This window comes from Rhopilema esculentum, chromosome 4 (genome assembly GCF_057945365.1).
Source record: "Rhopilema esculentum isolate cy_ngs chromosome 4, ASM5794536v1, whole genome shotgun sequence".
In the NCBI taxonomy this organism is placed as follows: Eukaryota; Metazoa; Cnidaria; class Scyphozoa; order Rhizostomeae; family Rhizostomatidae; genus Rhopilema; species Rhopilema esculentum.
The window spans coordinates 13,601,801-13,624,056 of record NC_142818.1 but is presented as its reverse complement, the minus strand read 5'-3'; the positions used below and the strand labels follow the sequence as shown (position 1 = coordinate 13,624,056).

The following is a 22,256-nucleotide window of genomic DNA, read 5'->3' as shown; positions in this document are numbered from 1 at the left end:
TCCACTTGCACGCGCCCTTCCATCAAGCCGTCGGGCTTTTCGTTGCTTTATTTAGTCTGTTGTTAACGTTTAAACTTCCCCACTGCAATTGCCCCATTTTACCCCCTGTTTGTAATCCATGCTTGTTTTCTGTTTCGGTCAAAAGTTTCGTATGTACACGAATGAACCGTCACCGATGTAGGCCATTGATCTTCTCGCCGCGTTATTTTTATCTAATTCAGTTTTATCGCAAGCCCTAGCTACGCACCTTTGTGTCAGAACTCAGTTACGAGTGGATGTCAACGTTTGCGCTTCGTCTTGCGCGTTACTCTAACTTTTGATTTATTTATTATTGATGTCATAGTTGGTTTCTTGACAAGCAGATCAAATTTCCACAGCGAAATGATTATAGTGAAAACAGATCTTATCAGCGACAAAATCAGTGCATTTTCGTAGTATGTCAGACTATGGAAAATTAAGAGACAACCTATAGGATTTGCATGGAGTTCAGTTATTAAACAACAGAAGGTTTCTGATGCGTTTTGTAACTTTTCATGGCCATGCAGTATCGTATTTCCTTGATGAAGGGATTACAGACTTGCCATCATCGTCTTACACAAGGTGTGTTTGGAATTCTTAGCAAGTCACGCAATCGGAGCCCGTGAAATCGCAATACTGCCCTGGCTGTGATGTTTTTCTATGATGCTTTTCTATGATTCTTTTCTGTGATGCTTTTCTGTGATGTTTTAGAAAATCATGTATCAAGCTACAAACAAAGATATTTATAAGGGTGTTTTCAATCGAATGCTGACGTCATACGCCTTAAGACGCATCTCGAATGATTGCCATGTGAATGATTTGTTATGGTGCAATTTGCTATCTATCTTGGAAGTGATCATGCATGACTGCCATCGTCTCTAGGAGTATGATTTTCTTGCTGACTCCATTCTACAAAACGTTAGTAATTTTGTCGATTGTGGCCGAGTAGTATTTGTCATTCAAAGCGACCTGACATGGTGTGTTCAGCCAGAGAAGGTCATATGACCACAATACGTAAATCCTAAATTCCAGCTTAGGCAGTAAGTTCCTCGTTGCTGTTTCGTCGTAAATCGCACTTGACTGTTGAGCGAAAAGGCTAACCCAAAACACTTTGTAACATTCAGGACGAAATCTCTGTTATCGCTTTATGCTAGACCCTTTAGCCAGAAAAGATTTAAGCTTAGCAGTTTCTTCTTTCAAATTGCCGATATAGATATTTTTTTTTATCGACAGTTTCATTTCTACTTGTATTGGAATGCTTAGACGTTTGCTGTTACGACGCTGTACCAAAGCTAGTCTCATCTTAACTAGGTTTGCTTTTATTTTGGCAGATGGAGACATTGTTGGTTATTTTATACACAGTACCTTGCTCTTCTTAACGGCTATGTAACTACTCTTTACCTTGTCATCAAAGTTGCCCCTTCTGTCGTTTTGAATGGGTGCTGATGGTGGGTTCTTTCTTGTTTTGCGGTTTTGATGTCATGTTTTGACGTCAGCAACGACCTTGACATTAGTCTGCTTGACTTGGATGTTGAACCTCAGCCCTAGTTTCGCCATTGTGTTTTTCTTTGCGTACGTTGCGTACATTGTCACTAGTCTTTAATTTCAAGTAAACAGAAGAAAATTTTTATATATTAAAACACTATAAAGCAGATAGAGTTATATTTTCCTTAAAGTGCCACTGAAATGAAAAAATCAAATTTTTTTATTGTAGATTCTGGTAGACCAATCATCGCTGATTTCGAAAACAAGTTTTTTTTTCCATTTGAGCCCATAAATAGAAATTTTGGGGGTTTTTTGCGAGTAGTTCGTGGGAAAAAAGCCTGGGGCGAGTGACGCATTAAGATTTGCGGAGTCAATTCAGCCATAGTTAGGGCTGTTAGAAGATAAAAAGTTACCAATTGTCTAAAACGTGATACAAGCATGAAACATGGATGTGAATAGGCGCCGAAAATTATCCCCTTGTGCTTTTTATAGACTGTGTGTACCAGGTTCCTGACCTCTTAAATAGTAATTGTCGTAATTTAACCATTTGATCGCGATACCAGCATGGAACATTGTTTAGAAAGGCAGTTTTATGCGCTGAAAAAGAAAGGGTGTGAATGGACGCTAAAAAGTATCCCCTTGTACTATTTATAGACTGGGGGTACCAGGTTCCTGACCTCTAAGAAAGTTATTTTCATAATTTTAATTTTGGATCGCGATATCTTGACAATGATGCTACTAAGATAACCCGGGCCGCCGAGAGATTTTGGAAGCCCTGGGGCAAAACGGAAAAACGAGGCCAAAACGGAAGGCGAAAAGATATTTGCAACCACCAACTTTAGATTACCTTTAATTGATTCTTTTTTTGCAAAGTTTTAAAAAGTTTTTTCCTTTTTTAAGGCAAAATATTTTAACTTTAAATCTTTAAAATGAAATTCATTATTTTTTTAGCCCCCCTTCTTATTTAGCCCCGGCTAAAATAATTCTATTAAGGGATTCATTCCGTCTGTACAACCATGATAGTGGCACCCTCAATATTGACAAGACCACTGTGAACAGAAATCGAGCAAAAGGTGAACGATCGGCAAAATCTTAGTGCCTCACACATTGCGATTCCTCGCAGACCGCGCACAGATTTTCGCACGAAAAGTCTTAAAAATTGCAACTTTAAACCGTTGTAGCTTGAAAAAAGTTGAATAATTTTTTCAGCTCTGTGGTACTTTATGATTTGCAAATGGAACGTATTGAGAATTCCTTTTAATATATAAAGTCAGGCAGTGTACGTTATTTATGTGGCCCTACTTCTACACCTTGAAAAGGCTGTTCACACCAAACTTCAATTTCTTCTTATATTCTCAAGTCATATATCCACCTCAACTTAAAACGTTTGTTTCCAATCAAGTTCTAATACGTCTAAATAGGAACGTTAATCTCCCAGACTCCATGTATCTGTCTGCCATTCTATCAGTCTATCATACAGTCAGTTTGTCAGTCTATCATGATCATCTCTCCCTCCAAGCTGCCTTTTTCATACAACCTGCCTTTTTCATACAACCTGAAAGCTACAAACTGGGCCAGAGCAGAATAAATTCAACAATTTCTGGTTGTAATAAGCAATTGTTCGTTGTGATGATAAGGAATGCACCAAAGGATCAGTTTCTTTGTTTCCTTGCGAAATTCCGTCCTTATCAATTAAAAAAGTTTTGCTGTCAGCAGGTAACAGAAATTGATATGCATTTTAGCACAGGTAGAAATGTGATTTTGTAAGAAGATTTTTAGTCAGAAATGATTTGAATTTGTTTTTGTTCAAGGTCTGGAAGCGCACATCAGACGGAGCCAAGAACTTCATAGATAAACTTCTTCACGTAGAACCTGACAAAAGGCTCAAGGCTGTCGAAGCCCGCAAAGAAGCGTGGGTAAATAGTGTACCACCTCTAACAAGTCACAAAGGTCAATCTAGCAAGTACTTGTCATCTCAAGCTAGCGGTAAGTCAGCAAAGTCCACATTGTCATACAAATCACCAATTTTCAAGCAAAAAAAATTTAATGAGGAGATTGTACCCTCTGATGTAGCGAACAATGAAAAGTCTAGAGTTTCTATAAGGGAAGATGATGCAAAGATTTCAAGCGAAGAAGCCGACAGGAAGCTTAAAATTGCGACTCAAGGCGAGAATATTGATAGTAACAACGATTTTGACAAAGATGACGGACCAGTGTCATCGCTTAATCGCTATGAAACAGCTCTGCTCTCACCAGCGGCCAAAGAAAAACCAGAGTCGACCGTTGCATCTATCCAAGAAGAATTCCCATCTGCTGCAGCAACAGAGGATAGCAATTCAGTTGCAAGTAGAGCGGAAGCGTGTCCATGTGACAATGAATTGGTACCACACGAGTTTGACGCGGTTTCGCCAAGGGCCCGCACTAACAACCCAGATGGTTCTCAGGCCGGATGCTTCCCCATGAACAGGTTTGCTGATGACACCACTGTCGTACCTGATTGGATTGAAAAGAGGCGAAGCGACAATTTTTACAGAAACCCTTTAGACTTTAATTCTCGGAGCCAAAGAGGAATGTCGTGGCGGAACCCACGTAGAGGGGAACTTGACCTCATGTTTGCGCCATTGCAGAAGAGTAAGCTAAACTGGTACATGCAAGAAAAAGCTTCAGTGATAGAGAAAGTTGGTTTGTGGCTTGAAGAGCAGAATGGGTACACGAAAGAAGAAAGGCTTTCTAACTCTCATGGCGATATAGACCGATTAAGCAAATTGCAGATACAAAGTGAGATGCCTTTGGACAATCCATTACTGCAGTATGCCTCAGTAAGTGCTGCATCATCACCTATCAAACATTATAATGATTTTAGTAAACAGAATTTACCCAGCGCTAGGGCATCTAACATGATGCATCCGGAACTTACACCTCAAGTTTCATCAGAGTTGTCTGACGGTTTGCCTGTCAGTGATACTGCTGTATTCGATGCGAGCACAGGGGCAAAGGCGCAAATCAGGACAAAAATTAAGCCGGACTTGACTCTCAAGTTGAAAACAGGGCTTAATGCCCAGTTGAAAGCGGAGCTACAACAAGACGCTGCTGCAAAACTAGAGCCGGTGAATGGGTTGCTAGAAAATAGTTTCGCCAGTTTACCACATGGTATTGAATCGTATAAAATGCAAAGGGGGCAATTCAATGGTAACATATTTTAGCCAGGTCTCCTCGTAGTATAAATTGGTTTCCCTACTACATTTCTAAATATTTACGTTTGTAAATGTTCATATTAGCAATGTGTAAGTATTCTTGGTATTAAGTTGGAAACATGTTAGTTTCCTTGAAAGGAAAGGAAAATCCAGCCCTTGCAGCTATGTTTTCTAGTGCTGAAACAGTGTAGATGATGCTATATTTGTGTAGGCAAATCTTTAAAGAATGTGTGTTTATTTGGAAGTCCAAAAAGAGTGAATTAATAATTGGTTTCTGGCATTTAAAAGTTTATCATAACATTGTCAAGTCATTCCATATTCACAATCTTATCATGTCTACTTGGGCGCGTATTATTAGTTTTGGAAAATCTAAGTTTTGCAAGGGTAAATTGTTTGGAGGGTCGAGTTGAGTGCGTCCTTCATTTTCTATCAAATCTCACAGTTTTGCAACTGTCAGATTGTCTTCATGGGTTAGTCGAATTTGCAAGACTATGTAACATATTAAGAGGTATTTGTATTCAAATTTATCGTTATTTTTATTTCTCAAGGTAACTAAGTTGTAATTTATCTCTTCTGAAATGTTTTCCGTATATTAAGCGAGCGATTCCATAATTTATTGGGAAGTTCGAAAGACTTTTCAGACGTATTGAAGGTGGAAGACTAAATAACTTACTTGGACCTTTAAAATGCGTTTGCAATATCGCTAACCAACAAAACCGACAACTTGTTTAATATCGTTAACGCATTGTGCTATTTCTTTTCAGTATATGATTGATGCAGCCGACAAATTTCTTACTTATTTTGAATAAGCTCTGTTGACAATAAGGTAACGAGCGTGCTGGCAAATCTTTGATCCCCTTGAATCGACTTTGAGATGTAGATCCAAGATTTTCGTACCTGTGTAAAAGGTAACCATATTTCTTGACAACAGATGTTATATTTCTTGACCTTGCCTCTCTTTAGGGTTTTTTATCTGCCCCACAGTCTGTGGTGGCAGCTACCCTGCTACATCCTTTGAATGTTTGTCCTGCCTTCGTCTGAATTAGTTCTCTTGTATATACAGTTGTAAATTTATGTGAATAAATTTTCGGGTTTCTATCGATTAAAGCTCGAAGACATTTAATTATTACTGTAAAGTCGATTTATTTCAAAGATTTTTATCAACCATAATCTTTCGTGTTTCGTTTTCTATCACATAGCTATGTTAAGATAATTAATTACTCAGGCAATTAAAGCTTAGATTTTCAGATTGGGATGTTAAACGAGATTGCCCTGCTAGCAGGAGGATATATGTAGGTTAATATATTTTATGGGTGAGCAATTGCACCGAGCATGTCTAGCTGATGTAGGTGACCAAAACCCCCAACCCCTCCCCCGCCCCCATTATGAAGACAGGCTGCTATTCAAAAGAGAAGGATATTCTCTTCATCTGAATGCACCTTGAACTTCAAGGTTTCAGAATGCGGCTAATTGTTCGTTTCCTAGGCAGCTGCAAAGTAAACTTGATAAACATAATTGAGGTGTCAGAGTTTCCAGTTTTACAGTGCTCGGTGTAAATTTTCACCAATCTCACCAATGCATTGTATGATATTATTCTAGTCTTCACGCTAATTCACGCCTTGGATTTTCACCTATGCTCGTTTTGTCGCATACATGAAATCCTCAATCAGTTTGCTGCGTTTCTGCGTCGCTACATCTTCTACACTAACTGAACAAAATTTAACAGCGCTGTCGAGCGGTGCGTCCTGCAATTTGCCGAGCGTTAAAGCAGTATTACGTGATGTTCTTGGTGCGAATCAAATGAATTATGCGTATCACTTAGTCTGATCGTACGGTCATTAGCAATTTGTACTGTCGTTTTAAAATTTGATTCTGAATTTATTTGTTCATAGAGAATTTGAGTGAATTTAATGACCGCCGTAAATTCTAAGGTCAATTCGTTATATGTACATTATAAATGAACTGGCGTCCTGATTCATAAACAGTTTTCTTTTTTTACATCTGGCTGCTATTCTTATCCAGTTAATTAGAGAGCAGGACAGTGAATGCAGGGGGGCAAGACAGGGAGTAGAGGGGGCAACGATGTATCTCAGCCCTGAGAAACTGGTATGCTTTCTGCAATCATACCCTTTCAACTTTCATTGGCTGTAACCAATGCAAGTACCGGCCTCTGCTGCTTCATTTGGCTCAGATGTTGCCAGCCTGCTTTTGACTGCTTAGCCCTGTTTACAATACAATTTTTAACTTGGGTTAACGCTAACCTAGGTTTAACCCACTTTCGTTTACACTGCATTTACCATGAAGTATAGTGTAAACGCAAATGCGAATCGTATTCATTGGCATCTTTCAAAATGGTCGACGGCAATGATGAGAGTTTGATGTGGGGACTGCATTCACTGTGGTACGAATGTATTCACCTTCTCCCTGCAGTCTTCTAAAACTTGCTGCTTCCAATAGAAAGACCTATTCCCCAAGCGTTCCAAAAACTTTTGTTTTGACAATAACTTTGTACGTTGGCGCCTTTGATGTATAACTCGAGAAGCGCATACGGATATCAGATCGTTAAACATGAGTTGAACCCAGGTTTGCGTTTTCATTGCATTTTCAAGATCTTAACCTGGAGTAAACCTAGGTTCAAACCACCTCCAGAGTAGGGTAGGCTTAACCTAGGTTTAACCCAGGTAAGCAGCGTTTAAACTACAAATTTTATGACCGAGGTCAACGTGAACCCCGGTTCAATCAAGGTTAAACATTGTAGTGTAAACAGGGCTAATGATTATCAGCGGGATGTCACTATATCCAATTCCACCCAACTGTATTGACCAATCAGTATGCATGGTTCTTATAATAAACGGCCAAATTAAGCCCCTTCACGGCCAAATTAAGCCCCTTCACGGCTAAATTAAGCCCCTTTTGACCGTTCCAGTTTGTTATACCACATTATCTACAAAAACATTGCAAGCTTCGAAGCAGCAATTTAACACCTCATACATTGCAATTTAACCTGTGTCTGCGCAGCAGTGCGGTCTTCAGGGGACTTAGGCACACTGCAGGATTCAAATTCCCTCAAAACGAGCTATTTGATTGCATTGAATCTAGATTTGATACTAAAATGTTGACTAGCTCTGAACACAAGCTCATGTTTGGTGATCACCGGTTCAATGTTAATGTTATGACCGCAATCCATTTTATTAGCATGATAAAACAAGTCATCTTTCTGTGCGACGGAACTGACATAACACTGACGTGGAATCAAACGAATTGGAAAAGGGTGGGAACAATATTTAAGCTTTTCTCATCAAGCCCAGAAATGCCTCATTAAACAAATTCAATTTCTATTATCTTCTTTCCAACTAGTTTATTTTGATACCATAAATAATGGGGAATATTGGTTTTAATTTTTGAATTCCACCTTGAAGAAAATCACACTAAACGGTCGGGCTATGTTCATTGTGAACTTGACAAAGGATTCCAACATTTGAACAACCATTTACTGAACCTTTTACTGAACATTTGCTTAACATTTGACTGAAAATGTGAGTAAACATTTGACTGAAAATTCGAGTGAACATTTGCTTAACATTTCACTGAAAATATTACTAAACATTTGGTTGAATCTTTGTCTCAAAATTTGACGGAACATTTGATTCAAAATTTTTGAATATTGACTCGTGACCAAATATGAATATGTTCGAAAAACAACTTCCTTATTTCAACAAATGAAATGTATTGTTAGTCTCGTCGTCAATCCATCCTTTTACTTCCACAGGCGAAGATTTCTGTATCGGAAGAATTCCGGATATATTTTTCTTATTCTGTAGCCTTGCTTTCAAGTTTTATTTACTGTACCCATCTCATTTTCCTTTCACATTCGACAGATTCATAAACTTGCGTTGTGCTGATAAAGGGCACGAGGGCCTAAATTTCTCACTGTCCTCAGCTCGAAACTGCAAGACCTTTTCCATGCAAAGAAAAGCACATTACGGTAGCTGTGAGACCGTAAGGGCCCAGTTACATACATACATATACACATACATACATACGCACACACGCACATACATATATTTATAACGCAGGTTTATGTTCGGCAGCCTCTTGTTGGCTGATGTGGACCTGCAACTCAAACGTTCTAAGCAAAAATAGTTGCAAAACTAAACCCTAGTATCTAATCTAAGAAATAAAATCATTTCTCCATTTCAGATATCTTAAATGACTAGTTACTAGAAATACATAAAAGTACCAAGATCTTTATTCATATTTACTGTAGTTGCCTCACTGAACGAAAGTTGTTCGATTGTTTTACAATTCTTTGTCAACGATTTCTTGAGATTTAGCAAATTTTCAGCGCTCATCAAATCTGGGTTTAACGTGTTCCATAATATTGATCCTCTGTATTTTAACGTGTTTCGTTCAGTCTCAGATTTCAACCTCTCTATTTCTAATTTGGATAGTATACATCCCTTTTAGTCTATGCCCTTCTTCTTTCCTAACGATCTTATAAATCTCAACAGCAATCTTCCTCTTAAATATGTATTCGATGTTTTCCAGCTTGCTTTTTGGAATACCTCTACATCAATCACATTTTCATTTGTTTTCCTAACAGTCCTAGCTGCTTTCGTGTGCTCACATTCGATCTTCTTTAGTAGATTCTTTGAACACGTCCCCAACACCATTAGGCCATATGTTTGTTATTTTTGGAACAATCATAATGATGTAGATCTTTTCAAGTATCTCACTTGGCAGGAATTTTATCTTTTTTAACATTGCATTATAAACTGTAACTTTCTTCCTGACTTTCTCTATTTGCACACTTCATCATTTCAACTTACTATCAATGTACACCCCCTACCTATTCAACTTACTATCAATGTACACAACTTACTATCAATGTTTTATAATCGACTGTATTACTAGTGATTTCAATTGGCTTTAAGGGACCAGCAAAGGCATTCTTTTGAATGACCATTGCATCTGTCTTCTCGGCATTTATTGTCATTCTGTTCCTTATGCACCATTGTTATTTTATTAGCCAAACATTAATAATGGAAACTTTTCCTTTTCAATTCAATTAAAACTACAATTACAAATTTCACCATTACAAAGGTAATTTGCAATTGGCTAGCCTGGGTTTACAAAGAAAAAGACTATTACAAGCACAAACAAAAGAAATTAACAAAAAAAGGAAATTGTTTGGTTTAGAAGTCGTCAGTAGCAGAGATCGTTAGAATTGAAGAAGTTCAGGATTACTCCAAGATTTATTTTTGCGGCAGAAAATGAAATAGGTAGTACGGATAGTTAAGTTGGATAGTTTGGAGATCATGAAGCGGAGATGATTCTCGCTGATATCTAGAGCGTTGCACATGCCGATGGAAGAGGAGCAGGAGAGACCAAAGATACCTAGGGAACTGATAGAAAGATTAACAAACATGATAGAAGAATAGGCTGAGCTTAGGCTGTGAATGAGATTCGAGTATTTCTCTCTTTTGCGGTTAGCATTAACATCCAAGTTAGTTTCGTATCCTACTGTAAGCTCGGGTATGAATAGCCGATGTTCAGAAGTGACTAGAAGTAGATCAGGACGGAAAGAGTCTCCTGTTATGATAGAGGGTGAGAGATAACCTGAAAGGTCTGCGTAAAGAGAGCAATTAGGTATAGCTTTTAAAGACTGTGCTAGAAAGTGTAACGGCCTTCTTCGAGGTATGTTTTGCAGCCTGCAACAATGTGAAGTAACGTTTCTGGCATATGGCAAAATAAGCAATTGGACGACTGAGTAATGTTCCATTTCGATAGGTTTTTTCGCGTGGCAAGGGAGTTGCTAAGATATTTGATAGTAAAACTGTAAATGTTCTTGGGCATGTTGCTTTGAACTGTGGTCCATATTTTAGAGGCTATAGGAAGAGAGTGGTCAAAGATGAAGGAAAGAACGGTACCTTGAGATACAAGATGGTTTTGAAGGCGCTCTTTATGTTCTGATCTAACAGCCTCCAATACTTCTCTAGTATTCCTGTAAACATCATATTGGATGTTCATGCTCTGGCTGGTATTTTTCCACAAAGATTGGATGTTTTTGTTGGGAGAGGATTTCAGTGCATTACGACAAACAGTTTGACACTGCATGAATTTAACAGAAGGAAGAATCAAGTTAAGACAGAACTGGTTTTTTGACAGAATAATGCCACTTAAAGTAGCACTTATGGGTAAATCGAGCCAACGGCGGATAAATGCAGAAACTTGATTATCAAGGTTTTCGACGATCCAGGTTTTTGATAGATCGGCTACTGTGAGGTGCCACGAAACTTGTGAGAGAAGATAGCTGTTATAAAGAAGCAGCTTATTCTTTGGATGGAGAGGTAAAGAATCAATTTGGTTAAGGAGTTCTGTGAAGATGGAGCTGAGCTTAGACATATGTTCTTGGTTGCTCATATTAAAGTCGAAGTGATGCCCAAGATACTTAAAAGACTCTCCAGTTATGACAGGAGGGACCATTTCATTATTGATGAAGAGCTTTGGCTGATATTGTAGGGGGCGTGTTGAGAATTTTTTAACACCAAAGGTTGTGCATTTGTCTACTCTTATAATCATGTTAGACCATTGACACCATCTTGTAAAGCAGTTTAAGAGTAGCTGGTTTTCTTTCTCCCCGTTTGTAATGACTGCAGCATCGTCTGCAAACTGAAACCAGTGCTCTGGGGTAAACATACAGTCTGGTTGGCTATGGGGAGAGAAACTAAGTGGTTTGAATTTTTCTACCTTTATGTATTGAATGAAAGTATTGAATGAATTAATAATAATAATAATAATAATAACAAGGGTGTTGTTGATACTTTTTAGAATTTTTGAATTATTTGTAACATTAAACAATTTTTTTTTCTTCTCATATTTACATTCATCATTATCATCTCATTGCATCAATCTCCATAGCACCACCCACATCCCCTTACATCACCCACAACCTTTCCCTCCCCCACTTCCGTCATCCCATTTTTTCTCCACTGCGCTGCATTCACACCATTCAACATCCACCAATCCGGCACCACCATCTCACATTTCAAATCCATTCACTCGTTCGTTTCATTTACTCTGATGAAGCCCTGTATGCCGGGGCGAAATATTAGTATATTCTTTAAATTTAATTTATTTTGAAAATTTTATTTGGTGACATTGGATTCTCGTCGTCGCATTGCTTTGTTCATGTATATCTTTCATAACAACACTCATTGCAAGATTCACAGAATCCGGCAGACAGCCTATCCTGCGGTTCTTCCTTTTCACACTTCATACACCTTGTTCTCTCTCTATTCTTTCATCTGCTTTGTATGCTGGCTTCAGTTAACAAATTTTCCATGTTGAGTGGCAGTTTTTTTACATTTTGTACTTTGTTTGAATAAGTCTAGCTCCCTAGATTCGTCTTTTGTACTTCAAATTACTCTGTACAAAATTTTAACGTCATAGTTTATTCATATGACTACCCAAACTAGGCAGAAATAATCTCAGCATTTGGAAGGCTCTGCGGAGTAGCCAGAGCGAACTCAAGAGTAACGTCCTCTTTGAAACAATTTTTCGAAATTTTCTTGCTCAAATTGAATGATCGACTGATATTTCAGGAAAAAGATCTGTAAACTGAAACACTTGCAGGTCAGCTTTTATTCTGCATTGGGAGCGTGTATTGATACTTAAATGCAAGAATCAAAAACTGTAAACCATGTGGGTTTTTAGAAAGCATTTGACATAGTTGGACATAGCACTTGACATGGGGAGCGACCAATTCAGCTACTCTTGTGCTGCATTTCGATATAACAAGGAATAACTAAGACGTGAAGATGCCTAATGGGGTAGGAAAAGTGTGCATTTTAGACTCGCGGCGTCTTCTTTTGTCTCATGAAAGGAACAAACTGCTGTCATGAATGGGTAAACTTGGTGTATATTGTATGGGTACGATGGTATGAGTGCGGTTTGCAGTGGCCAATAATAGCAGTTGGAAAATTCATGTGGTAAATGAAGTTAATTCAGAAAGTAGATCAAAGTCCTTGTTCTAGAAATTGAGGAATCATAGTCCACAGAAAGCTGTTTTCAAACATGAAACTGAAAATCAGGGTAACTAGATTGAATAAATACCACAGGTATTCTTTTATCAATAAATTTATTTGCAAAGCTATCCAAAATCCGAATGAAAACAAAACAGGAGTTGCGTGGAATATTACAGGCATGAAGGCCAAACAGAGGATGGCCCGCTAGAATTGGGCTTGGAGAGCCTGATTGGAGGGGTTTTACTTTCGAGAATCCCGTAAGTCTTCAAACAAGCCCCTGGAGGCTTATGAATTTAGGGAGATTTTTGATAGGGACCTAGACGAGAGGCATACTTATAAAAATCATCTGAAAGTTATCATTTGAATAACCGTCATAACTGAAAGATGGGGCTTGGTCGATATTCTGTTGCCAGAGTTTTTACTTTATTCTATGAATGTTAAGCAAAGTTTAACTTTTCACTCCCTTCAAGTTGAATTTTTAAGCGTGGCTGCTCTGGTTGTCTTTTTTCAAAAACTGGCTTTATCGAAAACATTGCTTCCAAAAAGATATGAAATGGTTCTAGACGAAATGCAAACGAATAAGTCATCGAAATGAAGAAAGACGTAGCTAATAGATTTGAAGCAAACCGTTCAGTGGATTTAGCCAAAGATAATGCTGTTAGCGTGTACTACAGAATATCATAAGATCTGGGAAGGCACCTTCAAGTGCACTTAAACAACCTCTTTGACTTGAAAGGTTTTATCAATGAAAGAAAGGTTTTATTTTCTCAAACTTTGGTGATGAACCTCTTGACTTCTGATTTAGCTTTCTGCAAAGGCATGGGGTGGCGATCGCCATTTTGTCACGTGGTCAAGACTGCGCTTGTGTTGGACCATGGCCAGTGAAATGTTGAGAGCGCTTGGCAGGGGCTTAATGAATTTGAAACTGAAAATTGATAAAGAGAACCTGACCGTCCTCGTTTTACCCTCATGATTTTATCAGCGTATCTACAACTCTAACTAAAAAGGATTTTCCCCTATGCATAATCATATTAAAGGAATGGTAAAATTGCGAAAGATAGAAAGTTAAAATGAGCTATTTTTCAAAATTTGGAAGAGTTTATAATTGATCATTCGTTCATGAGCGAGGAAAAATGCTCTTTCAATTAGATGCTCTGCTATAGAAAGAAGGAATTGTTTTTTCGTGTCGTTTAGTAGATTGTAGTCTTTTGAGCAGTTTGCTGGATTGGTCGTGGGCTCCGACACAAGTTGGAAAGTGGGGAAAGGGGGCAAGGGAATATTTACAATCGTAACAAAGAATTTTGAAAAAGATCTATTGTTTTCCAAAAAAGGTAGGGAATGGCCCCCGGCAACCCATTCGTCGGAGGAACGTTCCTGTCAGCAACGAAGACATCTTTTCATTGAGTCAAACTTCAACGAAAACGGAGTCAAACTAATCCGTTTTGGCCTTGCATTCACACCGCTCTGCTATGAAAACGAAGTCGTTTGAATACACAAATGAAAAATGTAGGATAAAAAATATGGATTCTTTTGAATACGGTGCACAAGAATACCATGTTGCCAATGTTGTCAATTTGATGAAGAATCGCTAAAGCCTCTTTTCAAAATGAGGCCACCAACAGCGTTTTCGTTGGAGCAGTATCAACACTTACAGTATTCAACGGGTTGATACGGATTACGAAAGATGGAATAAATGGTATGGTTGTGAGCACCATTGGCAGCGAGAACTCCATGACGTGATGTCTTTTTTTGCTGCGAATGATGGAGGTAAAAGTATTAATGTGATCGTAGCATAAATCAAATTAGAATCCTTTTGATTGGCAAAGAACTACAATTTTATTAACTTTTTAACAATTCTCCAGAAAATTCTAATTTGAAAAAAGTTTCCTAAAACATATTCACTGCAGCTAAAACTGAAACATTTGCACTCTCAAGACCAAGTCCATGTTGATGAAAAATGAAAGATAAAAAATCTACAATGATGAAACCAGAAGAAACACATCCTTTCAAGATAAAAAAGGCTTTAATCTCTTGCAAAAATGTGGCTTCTTGTAAAATATAGTTCATACCCTGCTTATGGCATTATGTTAGCTTTTCAGCAAGAAATCATAATACAATATGTGCTGCAGTATAACTAAAACAATGACAGACAAATTAACTGTCATTTTGCAATTCATATTAAGAAAATGGCCAATACAAGTCAACAAAATGGCCAAATGTGATTGGAATAAAAAACAAGAAGGAAAAGTAATATACTAAGATATTCAATTTATTATAAGGTGGGTGGCGCTCAACCACAACTAAAATTTCCAAACCTAAGAACTCAAAAAACATATCATTTACAAAAGCTATCAAAGCTTTGGTTGACAACTTTTTTCATAATGGTCAAACGAAAAATCCCAATGCAAGTGCAGTGTTTCCCTTTAAAAGGAATTCAGACGAAAATGGCACCATTCCTGCGAAACATATCATGTGAAAGGTTATTAGGGAGCTTTACGGAAAACTTTCTGCATTGCGGTTAGTCTGAATATACAACAAAACAACACTCTGTAAACAAATTATACCTAATTTACATAATTTTGGTAAGCCTATTGGCCAAAGACTTTTGGGCCATGGATTTGCAGAGGTTATAACAATCATACTAAATATGTAAATTCATAAACAGAACATGTCTCAGCAACAGGAATTCAGTTTGCCCAGGCTGCAAGCTCTGCCATTTCATCATCCTCATCAACCTTTTTCTTTTCTATCAAAAAAGAAATAAAAATATTACAGATATTGCAGTTATAAACATAAATGGTCACAAATAAAAATCAGAATATATCCAAGAATGTCTGATGCCACATAAACAGGGGCTAATTATTGAAAATTCTGCCAAACATAACTATTTGTACACATTCAACCTATGTAGATTTAGCACCTAGGCATAAGCACCTCAGCCTAGCAAGGTATAAGCAACTCAGCCTTGCCAGGCATAAGCAACTCAGTCTTGGAAAGGATAAGCACCTCAGTCTTGCAAAGGATAAGCACCTCAGTCTTGCAAAGGATAAGCACATCAGTCTTGCAAAGGATAAGCACCTCAGTTTTGCAAGGTATAAGCACCTCAGCCTCACAAGGTATAAGCACCTCAGCCTCACAAGGTATAAGCACCTCAGCCTAGCAAGGTATAAGCACCTCAGCCTCATAAGGTATAAGCAACTCAGCCTAGCAAAGCATAAGCAACTCAGTCTTGCAAAGGATAAGCACATCAGTCTTGCAAAGGATAAGCACCTCAGTTTTGCAAGGTATAAGCACCTCAGCCGCACAAGGTATAAGCACCTCAGCCTCACAAGGTATAAGCACCTCAGCCTCACAAGGTATAAGCAACTCAGTCTTGCAAGGTATAAGCACCTCAGCCTAGCAAGGTATAAGCAACTCAGTCTTGCAAGGTATAAGCACCTCAGCCTCACAAGGTATAAGCACCTCAGCCTCACAAGGTATAAGCACCTCAGCCTAGCAAGGTATAAGCAACTCAGTTTTGCAAGGTATAAGCACCTCAGCCTCACAAGGTATAAGCACCTCAGCCTAGCAAGGTATAAGCAACTCAGCCTAGCAAGGTATAAGCAACTCAGCCTCATAAGGTATAAGCACCTCAGCCTCACAAGGTATAAGCACCTCAGCCTCATAAGGTATAAGCACCTCAGCCTAGCAAGGTATAAGCACCTCAGCCTCACAAGGTATAAGCACCTCAGCCTCACAAGGTATAAGCACCTCAGCCTAGCAAGGTATAAGCACCTCAGTCTTGCAAGGTATAAGCACCTCAGCCTAGCAAGGTATAAGCAACTCAGTCTTGCAAGGTATAAGCACCTCAGCCTCACAAGGTATAAGCACCTCAGCCTCACAAGGTATAAGCACCTCAGCCTAGCAAGGTATAAGCAACTCAGTTTTGCAAGGTATAAGCACCTCAGTTTTGCAAGGTATAAGCACCTCAGCCTCACAAGGTATAAGCACCTCAGCCTAGCAAGGTATAAGCACCTCAGCCTCATAAGGTATAAGCACCTCAGCCTAGCAAGGTATAAGCACCTCAGCCTCACAAGGTATAAGCAACTCAGTTTTGCAAGGTATAAGCACCTCAGCCTCACAAGGTATAAGCACCTCAGCCTAGCAAGGTATAAGCACCTCAGCCTCATAAGGTATAAGCACCTCAGCCTAGCAAGGTATAAGCAACTCAGTCTTGCAAGGTATAAGCACCTCAGCCTAGCAAGGTATAAGCAACTCAGTCTTGCAAGGTATAAGCACCTCAGCCTCACAAGGTATAAGCACCTCAGCCTAGCAAGGTATAAGCACCTCAGCCTAGCAAGGTATAAGCACCTCAGTCTTGCAAGGTATAAGCACCTCAGCCTAGCAAGGTATAAGCAACTCAGTCTTGCAAGGTATAAGCACCTCAGCCTCACAAGGTATAAGCACCTCAGCCTAGCAAGGTATAAGCACCTCAGCCTCATAAGGTATAAGCACCTCAGCCTAGCAAGGTATAAGCAACTCAGTCTTGCAAGGTATAAGCACCTCAGCCTAGCAAGGTATAAGCACCTCAGCCTCATAAGGTATAAGCACCTCAGCCTAGCAAGGTATAAGCACCTCAGCCTCACAAGGTATAAGCACCTCAGCCTAGCAAGGTATAAGCACCTCAGCCTCATAAGGTATAAGCACCTCAGCCTCACAAGGTATAAGCACCTCAGCCTAGCAAGGTATAAGCACCTCAGCCTCATAAGGTATAAGCACCTCAGCCTAGCAAGGTATAAGCAACTCAGTCTTGCAAGGTATAAGCACCTCAGCCTAGCAAGGTATAAGCACCTCAGCCTCATAAGGTATAAGCACCTCAGCCTCACAAGGTATAAGCACCTCAGCCTAGCAAGGTATAAGCAACTCAGTCTTGCAAGGTATAAGCACCTCAGCCTAGCAAGGTATAAGCAACTCAGTTTTGCAAGGTATAAGCACCTCAGCCTCACAAGGTATAAGCACCTCAGCCTAGCAAGGTATAAGCACCTCAGCCTCATAAGGTATAAGCACCTCAGCCTCACAAGGTATAAGCACCTCAGCCTAGCAAGGTATAAGCACCTCAGCCTCACAAGGTATAAGCACCTCAGCCTAGCAAGGTATAAGCACCTCAGTCTTGCAAGGTATAAGCACCTCAGCCTCACAAGGTATAAGCAACTCAGCCTAGCAAGGTATAAGCACCTCAGCCTAGCAAGGTATAAGCACCTCAGCCTCATAAGGTATAAGCACCTCAGCCTAGCAAGGTATAAGCAACTCAGTCTTGCAAGGTATAAGCACCTCAGCCTCACAAGGTATAAGCACCTCAGCCTCACAAGGTATAAGCACCTCAGCCTCACAAGGTATAAGCACCTCAGCCTAGCAAGGTATAAGCACCTCAGTCGCACAAGGTATAAGCAACTCAGTCTTGCAAGGTATAAGCCCCTCAGCCTAGCAAGGTATAAGCAACTCAGTCTTGCAAGGTATAGGCACCTCAGTCTTGCAAGGTATAAGCACCTCAGCCCAGCAAGGTATAAGCACCTCAGTCGCACAAGGTATAAGCAACTCAGCCTCACAAGGTATAAGCAACTCAGTCTTGCAAGGTATAAGCACCTCAGCCTCACAAGGTATAAGCAACTCAGTCTTGCAAGGTATAAGCACCTCAGCCTCACAAGGTATAAGCAACTCAGCCTAGCAAGGTATAAGCACCTCAGCCTCACAAGGTATAAGCACCTCAGCCTCACAAGGTATAAGCACCTCAGCCTAGCAAGGTATAAGCACCTCAGCCTCATAAGGTATAAGCACCTCAGCCTCACAAGGTATAAGCCCCTCAGCCTAGCAAGGTATAAGCACCTCAGCCTCACAAGGTATAAGCAACTCAGTCTTGCAAGGTATAAGCACCTCAGCCTAGCAAGGTATAAGCAACTCAGTCTTGCAAGGTATAAGCACCTCAGCCTCACAAGGTATAAGCACCTCAGCCTAGCAAGGTATAAGCAACTCAGTCTTGCAAGGTATAAGCCCCTCAGCCTAGCAAGGTATAAGCACCTCAGCCTCATAAGGTATAAGCACCTCAGCCTCACAAGGTATAAGCACCTCAGCCTAGCAAGGTATAAGCACCTCAGTCGCACAAGGTATAAGCACCTCAGCCTAGCAAGGTATAAGCACCTCAGTCGCACAAGGTATAAGCACCTCAGCCTCACAAGGTATAAGCAACTCAGTCTTGCAAGGTATAAGCACCTCAGCCTCACAAGGTATAAGCAACTCAGTCTTGCAAGGTATAAGCCCCTCAGCCTAGCAAGGTATAAGCAACTCAGTCTTGCAAGGCATAAGCACCTCAGCCTAACAAGGTTTAAGACCCCTCTGATTAATGATCCCTTTTAACATTAGAATAATCAAATGAATAAGTACAATCTTTAGCATTGTAAGCATTTAAGGACGTATTTATTTCAGGACCTATAGGAATCATCATTTTACAAAAGGGCAGACCAACATACAAAGTTACAATATCTTTGTGATTTTCACTTATTTATTTATATTTGCAAATACATAAGCACTAAACAATTAAAATATTTGAGTGCCCTCATTGACAAGAAACTTACTAAAGCCCCCTCTTTCAAACCCCTCTCTTTTTTTAGGCATGTTGGTTTGGTTTTTTGAGGACTGAAACTTCCAAAAATCAGGCTGTTTGCAATGTCAACAAGTTTCGAAAATTCTTGAATAGCAGATTCTGGTTTTCTAGATACACACCCTTTGACTGACTTAATAGCTTATGTGATACTAATTTTTACTGTTTAGAAAATTATTTTCATTGGTATTAGTTGAATTTTCAACTTTTTAGCCGCACATGCCTGAAATCTCCAAGGTGTGCAGTTTATTCCTCATCTGCAAATGCTCCCTAGCAAGACCTGAAATAGTTTTGACTTCATTTATAGATTTTAGGACCTGGGGCCAAATGACCGTGATCTAAAATGGAAGAGCCCAAATATTTGTATGGATAGATGGAAGATTGTAGAAGGTAGAAGTGATCTTTATAATTTACAACTTGGCCCCTCTATTTCATATTCGCAATAATAGCTTTCAAGTAAGAAGGCTTTCCAAGTAAGAAGGCAAAATCATAGATTGATTTTCTGTATCCCACTTGGACGGCAGTTATCAGTATTTGTGGGTCACTGATAACAGGACTGATAACAATATGGCCTATGACCAGTCTATACTTTTAATGTAACGTATGAATGCATTTTACCTTTTTCTTTTTTTGGTAGCTCTGTCTCTGGTACATTTGGAAGTTCTGTAGTTTTCCCAATATTTAGCATTTGTTCATCCAAAGTCTCTTGCTCTAGCTCTTCAAGTTCAGCCAAAAGATCATCCTTGGGTGAAAAGCAAAATTTTGAAGAATGCAACTTAAAGAGCACTAAGGTCCAGAATGACAATGAAGCAATCTTAAAGAGCTTTAATCCCAACAAGCATTAGAGAGTAGCTTTGTTTTACTGAGTATGTTTAGTGAAATGCTACAGGGCATCATCAATACAAACTTACAACTAAAAGAGAGAAAGAAAAAAACATATACTTAGAAATAAATCTGATGGCAGTTAGAGTTTAGGAGTTGTGGATGCAGTTGGCAATAGGTCAGCTGAATATAAAAGGGTAGGAAAATTGTAAAATACCTCATCAACATCTTGGAAGCCAACAGAGCTTGAAATAGCTTCTGAAATTTCATTTGCCAATTCAGTTTGCTCAGAAATATCATCCATCATATCGTGCACATCATCAACATTCCTAATCAAAGGAAAACATTCAGTGCTTTCAAGAAAAACTAATAAAAAATTCTGAGCCTATCTGCACAATCAAGAAATGAAAGAAATAAAAAGAATATAAGCATCACTATCAGTATCAAGAATATATTCTTTCTAGCTTCCAAATATAATATCCTTGCCTTTTCCTTACAAATACTCAATTTGTTTCTGATTAGAAAATATCCGATAGAGGGGCACTGGGTTTGCTCCATTTTTTAAAAAGGCTCAGGCTACAATGTATGCTGATGATGAAACCATCTATGTTAATATTCAGAAAATATAGAGGAATTGAATTTTGGGCAAATGCTTGTGGCAATTTGACTCCAGTGGTAAATTTTCTATAGGCACGTAGCTCTGACTGGACAACAATGCCTGTCATGTGCTTGCCTTTTTCTGATTGGCCTATATCGATCTGCAACTGCGTATATATTTTCTGACCCTTATTCTGATGTTTTATACTCTGAGGAGTGCCAGACAAAAAAGCTTTTTGCAGTATGTTGTAAAATGTTTGCTTTTTTCAAAGCCACTTTCTTCAAAGTTTTGTATACCACAAAAAAAATGAGAAATAGTAAAATGTGACTCACAGTTCCTGGTGTGCTGATTTCATTGCTTTTGCTGCAAATCCCATTGCTTTAAGAACTTCAGTGTTGGTGTTTGCATTCTCTAGGGCTTCTCTTTGAAATTCAATTGTTGATAGTGTACCATCAATTTGAGCTAATTGCTTGTCTAACCTCTTTTTTCTTTTAAGTGCATTCAATGCAACTAGAAAAATATCAGATATACCTTTATATCAATGCCTGTTTCCAGCTTATCAAAAAGTCATTTATCAACAAGTAAAAAAATAAATTTTCTCTGGGTGGAAACCTCAAATTTCAACTTGTTTAATTTATTTATGAAAGACTTCTCTTTGTGCTACCACAGCTAATCAGAAAGCAAGATTTTCTAATTGCCAGCATCACATACTCATTCATACAGCCTTTTCTGGATATTTTATGTCTGTGAATACTCATTGGAATTTACAAATATTAAAGCTGCATGATATTTTGTATTCTTTGATAATATTATTTTGATCTCTGATAAGAGTTCGACTATCTCATTTTTTTAAACCAATTAATTTAAACGTTTGAGATGAGCAAGTGTAGGATTTACTAACTATGCTTAATTTGTCATCTATGTCTATACATGTATAAACTTTAGTTGTTCAGATTTATGTTAGCTATTAAATGTCCAAATGTTTGCACATAGTGAAAATTGAATAAATGAAAACTTAAGCTTATTCAAACTCTAGGCCAGGCGACAAAGTTTGATTATTGGTAACACTAGGAAGGCATAAACAACGCATATTTCGTTCACTGACGCAACATCAAGTAATTTTTTCAAAATATTTTCTGTTCCATCATGGAGAAAAGCCTAGCACTGATACAGTACCTGACTGTATGTTCCATGGCGCCTCTCTCCAGAAACTTCGTGTTTGGCATTAGAAACTAACTAGAATTATAGGGCAATTATTAGAGTAAAATATTTAGGCCTACCCCTTTTGTTTTTTGTGCCTGCTTTTCTTGCAGTGTTTATTTCTTCGGTAATTTTACCCTCTAGAAAGCTTGACTTCTTTTGCAATAATTCTTCAGTTTCACGAAGCTTTTGTATGGCATCTTGAGTTGTTGCCGGAGCCTCTTTTTTCTTTCCGCCACCGAATATCTTTGCAAGTGACATTTTGGCGACTGCTACTT

General features: G+C 38.8%; 2 protein-coding genes across 2 annotated transcripts in view; one reads left to right on the top strand and one right to left on the bottom strand.

The window, feature by feature from the left end:
• LOC135690767 (uncharacterized) overlaps nucleotides 1–15,064 on the top strand; it is a 25,039-nt gene extending 9,975 nt beyond the window's left edge. Inside the window, exon 2 of the mRNA XM_065208421.2 lies at nucleotides 3,315–15,064. Coding sequence (XP_065064493.2) covers nucleotides 3,315–4,706 — 1,392 coding nt within the window. The 3' untranslated portion in view covers nucleotides 4,707–15,064. The remainder of the gene's footprint in view (nucleotides 1–3,314) is intronic.
• Nucleotides 14,718–22,256, bottom strand: LOC135690769 (charged multivesicular body protein 4b). Its single transcript, XM_065208426.2, has 5 exons — nucleotides 22,059–22,256; nucleotides 21,111–21,288; nucleotides 20,398–20,509; nucleotides 19,977–20,100; nucleotides 14,718–15,470 (listed from the first exon to the last, which is right to left on the bottom strand). The coding sequence occupies exons 1-5, from the start codon at nucleotides 22,237–22,239 to the stop codon at nucleotides 15,412–15,414; spliced, it is 654 nt and encodes a 217-aa protein (XP_065064498.2). The 5' UTR covers nucleotides 22,240–22,256; the 3' UTR covers nucleotides 14,718–15,411.

What these genes read in the sequence shown, in the direction of transcription:
- LOC135690769 (XM_065208426.2), bottom strand. Translation starts at nt 22,239, where the DNA reads ATGTCACTTGCAAAGATATTCGGTGGCGGAAAGAAAAAAGAGGCTCCG. An exon ending in AAATCAGCACACCAGGAACT is followed by an intron (nt 20,510 to 21,110) that starts GTGAGTCACATT and finishes TCCTTTGATTAG; the next exon opens with GAATGTTGATGATGTGCACG. An exon ending in GCTTCCAAGATGTTGATGAG is followed by an intron (nt 20,101 to 20,397) that starts GTATTTTACAAT and finishes TTTTCACCCAAG; the next exon opens with GATGATCTTTTGGCTGAACT.